We start from the raw sequence: 11,920 nt of genomic DNA, 5'->3' as shown, positions 1-11,920 counted from the left end.
AGTGAATAGAATATCCTGAATTTTTAACAGCTGTCTTTTAAAGAGTAATACTAAAAAAGATGAATGCAATAAAACTAGTGTCATACATATATGTGTTAGGCCCGGGACTTTGCAGCCAATGTGTTACAAACATATTTCGGCTTTTAAATGTCGATATTTCAACTTTATAACTTATCGTACCGATCATGGCCGAAATGGTTCCCTCCCTACCCATATTTCTTCAAGGGAAAATGAAACGGTTGAGTTAAGCGTAAATTCAGGATTGCGGATTATTGCAATGATTTCCTGATGGAGGTTTCTTTGATAGCCAAGCCGGAATCACAACTTTAAAATCAAAACATAGGTAATGAAATCAACTGCATCTGAATATGTATAAAAAAATAGTTGGCGTACACTTCTGTTAGGTGTTTGGCCGAGCTCCTCCTCCTATTTGTGGTGTGCGTCTTGATGGAGTTTCAAGCCGACTCCGAACGGCAGATATTTTTATGAGGAGCTTTTTCATGGTAGAAATACACTCGGAGGTTTGCCATTGCCTGCCGAGGGGCGACCGCTATAAGAAAAATGCTTTTATTAATTTTGCTTTCACCGAGATTCGAACTGACGTTCTCTCTGTGAATTCCGAATGGTAGCCACGCACCAACCCACTCGGCTACGGCGGCCGCCGCTGCATCTGAATCCGTTGATATTATACTTAAAAGGGTTCTAGATGAAGTACTTCGGTGAAAACCACTGGCTGGGAAGAGCAATCTTGTGGGCTTTTCTCTAAACAGCGGCGGTATGCTCTTGGACAAGAGTGCCTGTAGTCAGTTCAGCGACATAAAAACATTAACTCGCAAAGTAGGCGGTAAGACCTTTCTGATCACTAGTAGATCGGTAACGATTGAAACAGCTTTTGGAGATAACAAATTGGCACTTCTCTTTACTTTACTTTGAGCCCCTTCTACAGCAGCGATTTATCTTCAGCTCCTCAGCAGTCATAATTTCCAAAAGTCAGTTATCCAAAAGAATAGAACCCATCTTCAATAGGAATCATTTAAAATTGCCATTTCAGAAGATGGGTCGGTGGAGACGAATGGTGACAAGCTATAGAGCTCCATATTCTGCTTTTAGTCAAAAGGCGGGATATCGCTTCAAAGATTACTGCAAATACGTGTATTGTAAAGAATTTGAACGAGAGAGGAAGCTGAACGGCATCCTGAACATATTTGAATGCAAGACTCTATATAATCTCTATAACTCCACGCCATGCTTAATTGCATCAACTAAGCTGGTTACAATCAACTCGCTCTCTTCACAAGTTTAAAATCTACAAGAAGACTTAAGATCTTAAGTTTTTAACTATGTCCTCGAATTTACCATTGCCCTCTTTACCTACTTGCTGGTTCCTCTTGAACTAGTTGACTTTGGCTTACTTATATAATTTTAATTATAAATTATAATTGTTGCTTACATCCTTTTTGGGTGCTTGGCCGAGCTACTCCTCCTATTTGTGGTGTGCGTCTTTCTGTTGATTCACAAATGGAGGGGCCTACCGTTTTAAACCGACTCCAAACGGCAGATTTTTTTTTATGAGGAGCTTTTTCATGACAGAAATACGGAGGATTGCCATTTCCTGTGGAGAAAAAATCTTTCTTCATTCTCTTACGATCTGCGAATTCCGAATGGTAGTCACGCACCAACCCACTCGGTTACGGCGGCCGCACATTCGGCTTACGTACGGAACGGAAATTTTAACAGGAGTGACCCGCATGGAGGATGGTTCCATGTGTAGAAGTCCACGCAAGTGGGGAAAGTTACTGATCGCCATTCACTTGGGAATGGCCAGGACGATTCTTCTGCATATGGTTCAAGCAGCTCACAACGGCCGGGATTAGCCCACGTATCCTCTGGGTAGCTTCCGAACACCCGTTCGGGAGTGAGCTAACGTGAGAAGGCGAAACATTCCAGGATAGCTGGTTGTGCGTTGGGTTTGGGACCCGCCACTTAAAAATCCCCCCCAATGAAAAGTTTGAAAAAGCCTCGGATGAGACCTGCCTATACTGATGACGACCCCTGCAAACGAAATAAGGAATATGATTTGAGGGCATGCACCTGGAATGTCCGGTCCCTTAATGGGGAAGGTGCTTCTGCCCGGCTGGTTGATGTCCTCGTGAGAGTAAAGACTGACATCACTGCCATCCAAGAGATGCGATGGACGGGGCAAGGTAAGAAAACCATAGGACCTTGCGACGTCTACTACAGCTGCCATGTAAAGGAGCGAAAATTCGGTGTCGGATTTATTGTGGGAGAGAGACTTCGTCGCCAAGTACTGTCGTTCACTCCGGTGGACGAGCGTCTCGCAACAATCCGCATCAAAGCCCGTTTTTTTTAACATATCGCTAATTTGCGCCCACGCCCCGACGGAAGAGAAGGACGATGCGACCAAAGATTCTTTCTATGAGCGCCTGGAACGCTCCTATGAGCGCTGCCCCCGCCACGACATAAAAATCGTGCTTGGCGACTTCAACGCCAGGGTGGGCAAGGAGGGAATTTTTGGTCCCACAGTCGGAAAATTCAGGGGGCCCGAAACATGGTAGTCTGCAGCACCAGATTCCAGCATAAGAAGATTCACCAAGCCACCTGGCTGTCTCCTGATCGAAAAACACGAAACCAAATCGATCATGTTGTGATAGATGGAAGACACGCTTCTAGTGTATTAGATGTACGTACGATCCGAGGACCCAACATCGACTCGGATCACTACCTTGTTGCAGCCAAGCTGCGCACACGCCTCTGGTCAGCAAAAAACGTGCATCTACCTGCGCAAAGAATGTTCGACATCGAAAAGCTGCAATCACAACAGACAGCCAGAAGATTCGCCACTCGACTCTCACTCCTGCTCTCAGAGAGTACTGCCCAACAAACCGGCATCCACGAACAATGGAGCAACATTTCTCGTTCTCTACGTACCGCCGCCGAAGAAGAAATCGGATTCCGGCGAGCCCGAAAAAACAATTGGTACGACGAGGAATGTCATGCTGCCGCAGAAAGAAAGGATTCTGCCTATAGAGCCATGCTGCGATCGGGCGCGACGCGAGCCATGTGGGATCGCTACAGAGAGCTGAAAAAGGAAGAGAGACGTATTATCCGAAAGAAGAAACGAGAGGCCGAAATACGTGAGTGCGAAGAGCTTGAGATGCTGGCCAACAGGAACATCGCCCGAAAATTCTACCAGAAAGTTTGGCGGCTTACAGACGATTTTAAGACCAGGGCGTTTTCCTGTAAGAACAAAGACGGCGAACTGGTGACTGACGTACAGAGCAATCTTAAATTATGGAGGGAACACTTCTCGAACTTATTAAACAGTGACAGCTGCGCATGTCACCGAGAAAGTGAAGATCCCGATACGCCAATCGTTGACGACGGAATTGTCGTTCCGCTACCCGATCATGACAAGGTGAGAATAGCGATAACGCGGCTAAAGAACAACAAAGCCGCGGGCGCCGACGGACTGCCGGCTGAGCTATTCAAACATGGCGGCGAGGAGCTGGTAAGGTGCATGCATCAGCTTCTATGCAAAATATGGTCGGATGAAAGCATGCCTGCCGATTGGAATTTAAGTGTGCTCTGCCCAATCCATAAGAAGGGCGATCCTGATATTTGTGCCAATTACCGCGGGATTAGTCTTCTAAATATCGCCTATAAGGTTCTAGCGAGCGTATTGTGTGAAAGGCTGAAGCCCACCGTCAACCAACTGATTGAACCTTTTCAGTGTGGCTTCAGACCTGGAAAGTCTACCATCGACCAAATATTCTCAATACGCCAAATCTTGGAAAAGACCCATGAAAGGAGAATCAACACACACCATCTTTTCGTCGACTTCAAAGCTGCATTCGACAGTACGGAAAGGAGTTACCTGTATGCCGCGATGTCTGAATTTGGTATCCCCGCAAAACTAATACGGCTATGTAAGATGAGGTTGCTCAACACCAGCAGCGCCGTCAGAATTGGGAAGGACCTCTCCGAGCCGTTTGATACCAAACGAGGTTTCAGACAGGGTGACTCGCTGTCGTGTGACTTCTTTAACCTGATGTTGGAGAGCATCGTACGAGCCGCAGAACTTAATCGCTCAGGCACAATTTTTTATAAGAGCGTACAATTGCTGGCGTATGCCGATGATATTGACATCATCGGCCTTAACAACCGCGCTGTTAGTTCTGCCTTCTCCAAACTGGACAAAGAGGCAAAGCGAATGGGTCTGGTGGTGAACGAGGACAAAACGAAGTACCTCCTGTCTTCAAACAAACAGTCGGCGCACTCGCGTATCGGCACCCACGTCACTGTAGACAGTTATAATTTCGAGGTTGTAAAAGACTTCGTCTATTTAGGAACCAGCATTAACACCGATAACAATGTCAGCCTTGAAATCCAACGTAGAATCTCTCTTGCCAACAAGTGCTACTTTGGACTAAGTAGGCAACTGAGCAGTAAAGTCCTCTCTCGACGAACAAAACTAACACTCTACAAGACTCTCATCATGCCCGTCCTAACGTATGGCGCAGAAGCTTTAACGATGACAACATCCGATGAAGCGACGCTTGGAGTGTTCGAGAGAAAGATTCTGCGTAAGATTTTGGGACCTTTGCACGTTGGCAATGGCGAATATCGCAGACGATGGAACGATGAGCTGTATGAGCTTTACGACGACATAGACATAGCGCAGCGAATAAAGATCCAGCAGCTACGTTGGCTGGGTCATGCCGTCCGAATGGATACAAACGCTCCGGCTTTGAAAGTATTCGATGCGGTACCAGCTGGTGGTAGCAGAGGAAGAGGGCGGCCTCCTCTGCGTTGGAAAGATCAGGTGGAGAAGGACTTGGCTTCACTTGGTGTGTCCAACTGGCGCCGGTTAGCACGAGAAAGAAACGACTGGCGCGCTTTGCTAAACTCGGCCAAAATCGCGTAAGCGGTTATAGCGCCAATTAAGAAGAAGAAGACCCGCAGGCAGTCGAAAGAGCTTCTCTAGCCACTTGTCTGAACAAGATCCATGGGGTGATACTTTGAATCATGCTTATCTATAATGGATAAATGCAGTTATCGAATCATATCTACATATTTTTACTCTGCTTAATTTTATGAGATTGAGATTTGATATATCATACCACTGGCCCTTATTGCAAAATGCTCTTACTACCTCATTTTTTGTTTTCCTTTTCTGTGTTAATTAGCTTTTAAATATGTATCGTAGACTTTATAAATGTAGCTAGTTTTCCATCCGCTTTTTCGAAATCAAAGAAGCCATCGATATCAAAACGTCTCTCAGCTTTAAAGGAAAACCTTAAACTCTTTTGCAGGTATCGGAGAAAATCGATTTTTGTTTCCAGATTTTCTAAAGAAGCGACCATTGATGGTATAAAATTTAATATAAATGCTTAATTGAAACGTGAAAGTTTCTAAAACGGAAAATGTATGGGTCGATTATAACCGATAATTATCGATAGGAAAAAAAACGCAGTTGCATTGCCAGTACCATGAATGATATTATAGATAGCGACTAGCAATTGCCAGTTGACAATTGAACTTGCTACATAGTAAGTATTCGGCGCGGCTGCCGTGACCGAACGGATACGTGCGTGAGTACCATTCGGTATTGTCCGGGTTCGAACCCCGCTGTGAGTACGAAACACAAAAATTATATAAAATAATGTCTAATGACGGTCACCTCTTTCCAAAGAATAACAAACCTCCTATTGTATTTCTGCCATGAAAAAAGGTTCTTATTAAAACCTTTTTCCGTGTAGAAGCGGCATCAAATTGTAGGTTCCCTGATTTATGCGGCAATATCAAAGCGTTCACTACGAATTGAAGGAAAAGCTCGGTCAATTAAGCAAAAACGATGTAAGAGTCAACTATAAAGGGTGAGTATAGCAGTTAAGGGCATGCATATATGTGGTTATAACTTCCAAAAACCACTATTTCTTTTTTAGCTCTTTTTCAGATAAGACATGAAGGACTACAATTTAACTCAAGAAATGAAGAGAGATACAGTTATCGTTGCTATATCTGCAAATCACACCGATTTAGAAGTCTCTAATTATGGTAACTGCGACATTCCTTCATAAGGTTCGCCTTGAATTGGAAGCATCAGGCGGCGGTGCTAAATCTGTTGCAAAACGCGTGCCTTCGGACATTTTCGATATTACTCCCTATTTAATCTTCCCCAACACAACAGTCGCATAATGCTAATCGATTTTCCCATTATTGCTGATCCCTCTCGAGTATCTATGAACTTTAGGTCCTTTTTTCAAACTACTTTTCAGCTAAATGTGAAAGAAATGGCGAACTGATCTGGATTTGAAATGAACGATTTCAAACCTTATGTAAAAATTTTAATTCTCATTTAAGCACTTTTGACATATCCGCCTTTTATCATCTCGAAAGCGATATATCCTTTCTCAATAAATTATTAAATATAGTATATCTCTAGATTTTTTTCGGCTGGTGAATTGGGTCGAAATTTTTAGATCTGGTCGCTTAAGATACTCCCGTTTTTCTTGGCCGAGCGCCAAAATAAAAAAGATCCGTACATTGTATCAGTTGGGCAGGATAAGTCTAATCAATGAGTATAATGTTATTGTTAAAATATATGTATTCCAGGGGTTTGAGCCAAGTTAAATGTATTGAACAATTTTCTTGACAAATTTGCTAAAGAGAGGGGCAAATGCTGGTTACGTTTCTATTACTTAGTAAGCTAGCAAACCTAGCGTTAATCATGCAATGTGACTAGAAACTGCAAGCGAAAGCATATACAGGAGCTCAGGAAAATGTCCTCCAACTATATCAATTGTTGCGGATAAGAACTGCAAAGTAAGTGGACGAATAAATCGTTAGCAAATATTGCACTTATGCTATGAGCGCTGGTTTCGGTTGATTATAGCATGTATGTTGAATGGCTCCTATTTTAAATTGGATAAAGATTTCGCACATGTATTTTTCTTCTTCTTCTTCTTTATTTCTTTTGCTTTTCTATATTGTCGCACTGAGCAGAATTGATCGAACTTAAGTTCAACTCAGGTTAAGATCAGTTTAGACTAGTGAAAGTTATTAGCGTACATTCAATTATCTGATTGCTTTGGGAATTTATGAAAGAGTATAATTTTGTATCAACAAAATTCCAAAATTGTTGTTGGGAACGATACCCATGGACCATTAAGACGGCGCGCTGTCAATTATATGATCAACAAAAAGTATAAGCAGCGACAAGTATAAGTGAAGAACCACAACTGCGTGGCTTTATAAATGTACGATTACGTTTGGTTGTAGTTCATTCACCGTCGGTAGAGTGTAGCGCCAAGCAGCAACAGTGAAAATGAGAGTGGCACTTCGAATCCATTAATGAATGAATGGACTTGCTCTCCCAAGTTATAGCAGACATATGTATGCACCTCTACTTGTACGCTAACAGCATCTTCATGCGATCACAATTTTTACTCATGCAGCAGCTCCATTGCGGAGGCTAAATCGCGGCGCCAATCAATACGACATTTACGAGCATTACGCCGTCAACTGTGGCGACGTGCGAGTGTACCGCAATTGATTGTTGCTGACATACGTGGCGCTACTTGTCGTGTGGACTGAATGTGCATACGAAAAGTAGAATCAAAATAAAAGCGCAAACGCAATGAGCCACTGCTTAAATAATTAGACATTTTTTTCCACGTACTATTTGGCCGATGGTGGGAAGAGCCTAAGTAGCTCAAATCAGAAGTGAGTGGGTAATTTTCATTGATAAATGCTAAGTAAATTGTGAATGAAATTGTTTAATAGACTTACCCGTTCTTCTTCGCGTATCATTTCCGCAATGCCCGGTTTAATTTCTAGATCATCCGCCAGAGAAGGCGTGTGATGGGGGCCATGTGTCGATGGAGGACCTATTGTATGTGACATACCCATGGCACCTAAATCCATTTGTGCCGCTACGGCCGCCGCCATCGCAGCCGCTTGGGAGCCTAACGCAAATCGCGAGTCACTTACGCCACCGCTCTGCTCTGTACGCCCGCCAACAACACTACCAGCGCTGCCACCACCACTCATACTACCGGCCGTTGATGTCATCTGCCCACTGATCAAGTTGGATTGGTGTGTGGGCGTTGCACTTGATGAGGCTGGCGATGTACGATGTGAGTGCTGGAGATGTGTTTGTTGTGATTGCGTTTGTCCCACATGATGAGCCTGTTGTTGGGGGTGCGCATGTTGTTGTTGTGACGATTGATGTGATAGATGTGGTGGGATGCCCGGTGGTGTACGCATTGGATGCAAAAGTGAAGGTGCTGGCGTCGTTGATGGTGAGGGCAATTCTAGATGAGCGGCGGTTTCGAGTAGAGTGGGGACTAGACGTGCCGAGCTGCGGCTGGCTTGGGTAGTGCTCGAAGTTGCTGTACCAGTAACCGCTGACGTTGGCGGTGGCGGTGTTATCAATGTACAATCCTCACGATCTCTCTCTCGTTCCCGTTCACGTTCGGCGCGTTCAGCAGCAATAAGGCCACTCAATGGACTTGCTGGCGGATTGAAGACTACATCAGCTGAAGGCCAACGTCGCTTACGCACATTCCGCGCTTGTTGCTGCAGATTATGTTGTTGCGATTGATGTTGTTGCTGTTGGTGCGGTAAGTGTAGTGGTGAGAGTCGTAACTCAAGATTACTGCTACCGCTGCCACCAATGGTGTCGCCGCTGATACTGGGTCCGCTAGACGCAGTATTGAAATCCCAATCCGTGCGACCCAAACGTAAGTTTTTCTCAGTATCCAAATAACGCTCTTCGCCCTCATCAGGATACTCCTTACGTTCACGTTTTAAACAAGGAGAACCACTTCCTCCCCCTCTTTTCGGCGAACTGGATTTGGAGGGAAAATGTAATTCTTTTAGTAAACGCTCTGCTGCTGCTTCTTCTGCGGAAACGCTTCCCGCGCTTACATCCGCAAGTCCGCGTACTTTCAGCATTTCAGCTATGCGCAAGAGCGGACCAATTTGATCTTGACTAACATTGATCTCACCGCGATACATGAACTCTACGATTGACTTCAGGTCACACCAGTTGACGTCCCTCATTATGACTATGGGATGCTGACAAGGGGTATCGGAAAAGAGCATTTGAAAATAGGGCGAACAAGCGGAGAGGATCATTTTATGCGCCTTAATAGAGTGTCCGTCACAAGCTAACGTCACGTCGACAAACGATTCGGTTTGTAAAAGCTGATCAAAAACGCTCATCAGGTTGCTTTGGTAATTGTTCCAACGCAGGCAAAATTGTTGCGGCACTGTAACGGTGGAACCTGTCGACGAATGTGGCGAAATAGGCTGAGCATTACTTATAGCACTTGTACCACCGGGCGAGGTGATACGCCCAGCGATGGTTTCACCAACAGGCGTTGGTGTGCGAGCGATGGATGAGCATGCGGGCGGGCCGGGCGACTCCCCGCGCATTAACGGACTGCAACCAGTTGCCTTAGGATTTTGCTCGGTCGCCGCAATATTTTCATCTTTTTCGCCTGAGCCCGATACGGTTGCGGAAGTGTGTGATGGAGGTGGTGGTGTGAGCGGGCTACCAAGAAAACTTGGCAATACGGAAACGGGGCGTGCTGGCGGTGGCTGTGGAGATGCGGGCGATGAAAAAGATGTCGCGGACGAGGTGCGAGCTGCGATGGTGGCACGTTGTCGTGTCAACAGTGGGCTGGAAAGCAGCGAACGAAACGGTGATGAAGATGCCGCATTGTCAGTAGCCGTTAGAGGGCGCGAGCCGCTTTGTGGAGGTGGTGAATTGGAAGTCATATCGCAACTGTCGGTGGATGGTTAATGATCGTTTTGAGTTTAATTTTATCAGCGGTTGTGGTTGTTAGAACTGGAACCGTTTCTTGATTTATTCATTATGTGACGAATTGTTTGGATGCGGAAATACATTTAAATAATTTGATCTTAACACAACCGCCGGCGTTCGTTTATTTTCGAGACTTTTCTACTATTTAATAGCATTCACTCATATTTCGCACTCATCTTTACTCCCTTTCTATTTTACTTTTCTTAATCTAATCTTTGTATCTTGAGTTTTTGTATTGAATAGAGAGTTTGTTGAAAAATATATCTAATTACGAGCTAATTTACTAAAGGAAAAAAACAAATTTTGTTAGATAAAAGAATGTAAGTAATAAATTGATTTGATGTTAAACTCTCAATTTGGGTGGAATGCAAAAGACTTAATTTTTTCATAAAGCGAGTACAGAATATTATATAAGAGTAAGTCGAAGCAATTCCGTCCAACCTAGAGCTATCTTTTGGTTTAAATTAAAGTAGTGAATACTTTTTAGAGGATTCATTTAGACGCGAAATTGGAAATGTTAAAATAGTTAATAGATTTTCTAGATTGAATTTATAGCTTTTGAAATTCAGCGATGTGAAACTGCTTGTGTTAAAGGGATAATATGGATAAGAGCATTCCAGCTTGAACGATTTTTTTCAAATGTTTCATAAATGTGTAAAGAATTTCTGATATTTCCACGTTTAAGGGAATGCGTGTATCTCAATAACGACTTATTAAAACTCACCCAAGCATTCTGTTTATCGATTAATTCGTAAAATAATCCCAGTTACATTTTTGTACAAGACTCATTACAATTCGATAAACTTACATCAAAATTTTTAACATTTTAATTAGAATTTCTAACTTTTTATTCATAATTTCGAGAGAAAAAAAATTGGGTACGCAGTTTTACATTTTTATTACTAAAAAGTGCAATTTTGAAATGATTTAAAATTCTCGTTAATTTTTGCTAATTTTTGCCACTGAGGGTGTTGCGCATTTCCCCCAATTTAAAAAAAAAATTGTGCATTTTTTGTGTGGGGAATACCGTCAAAGAAAAAAGTTATAAGAAATGAACTGGATTGTTTAGCAGCTTCAAACTTGTAGTTTAATGCACTAAAATTTAATAAGCTCTAAAACTGTAAATCAAAAACTTTTCAAGAAATTCTAATTAAATTGAATCAACACTTTCAATTAAACCGAACGCAACTAAATTAAATATATCGATCCTGTATCTTCTGTCTAAGGCACTGGAACATTTAATGCATCCTTAGAAGAAATATTTTTAAAGAAAAAATGTTTAGCGAGTGAATGTCAATCTGGTGCAGATCTAACAGAAGTTGTATTACTGCAGTCTTACAAGTTAATGACGATATTAGGCTTAGAATAGATAAAAACCCTTTGAATTGTCTAATCCTTCTTGACCATTCTAAAGCTTTTGACTCTGTTGATCATGACTTATTATGTTTAAAGTTGAAACAAGTTTTTAATTTCTCGTCCCCAGTGTTAAATCTAGTCAAGTCGTATCTTTGTGAGTGTTCTAAGGCTATTTATGTTAAAAATTCTTTGTCGAGTTTTATGTCGGTAGATAAAGAGTTTCATATCCGTAGAGTCGGAAAGTTCTGCGCTTGGTCATCTGTTCTCTGTTTTATATATTAATAACTTTTCTGAGGTATTTATTCACTCCGATAGTTATGTCTATGCTGATGACGCCCAATTGTGTATTGGTTGCTCCTTTGGTACAATTAATGCAAGTAAATTTAATTTAAATAACGATAAGTGGACGGTACTGTCCAGGTTCAAAATCCGCTGTGGTCGCGAAACACCAAATGGTAGACAACGTTTTTTCTTTCTAACAGCGTTTGCCGTGAGCAGGCACTGGCAAATCTCCGAATGTATTTCTAACATGAAAAAATTCTTAAAAAGAACCATCCGTCATTTGGAGGCAACATAAAACTATGTCATTCCGTTTGGGAGGAAAAGCTTCGTTAAACACCCAACAAAGGGTGCAAGCGGCAATTATATAGGGTTTTCCAATAATAAATGTTACAGGTGAATGAATTGCCCTATCGAGAGATGATTAACGAA

The 11,920-nt window shown here is 42.7% G+C and overlaps 1 protein-coding gene across 1 annotated transcript; it reads right to left on the bottom strand.

The window, feature by feature from the left end:
• Nucleotides 1–7,541: 7,541 nt before the first annotated feature.
• LOC128861830 (protein bric-a-brac 1-like) lies at nt 7,542–10,317 on the bottom strand. The gene is made up of 2 exons (XM_054100205.1): nt 7,813–10,317; nt 7,542–7,613 (listed from the first exon to the last, which is right to left on the bottom strand). The coding sequence occupies exons 1-2, from the start codon at nt 9,805–9,807 to the stop codon at nt 7,542–7,544; spliced, it is 2,067 nt and encodes a 688-aa protein (XP_053956180.1). The 5' UTR covers nt 9,808–10,317.
• Nucleotides 10,318–11,920: the final 1,603 nt, after the last annotated feature.

Source organism: Anastrepha ludens, chromosome 4 (genome assembly GCF_028408465.1).
Source record: "Anastrepha ludens isolate Willacy chromosome 4, idAnaLude1.1, whole genome shotgun sequence".
Classification (NCBI taxonomy): Eukaryota; Metazoa; Arthropoda; class Insecta; order Diptera; family Tephritidae; genus Anastrepha; species Anastrepha ludens.
Note: the sequence above shows the minus strand (reverse complement) of the source record. Positions and strands in the feature narration are given on the sequence as shown.

Bases quoted from the DNA above. Each gene is read 5' to 3' on its own strand.
- LOC128861830 (XM_054100205.1), bottom strand. From the start codon at position 9,807: ATGACTTCCAATTCACCACCTCCACAAAGCGGCTCGCGCCCTCTAACG. The intron at 7,614-7,812 runs GTAAGTCTATTA...ATGCACATTCAG, and splicing joins TGATACGCGAAGAAGAACGG to TCCACACGACAAGTAGCGCC.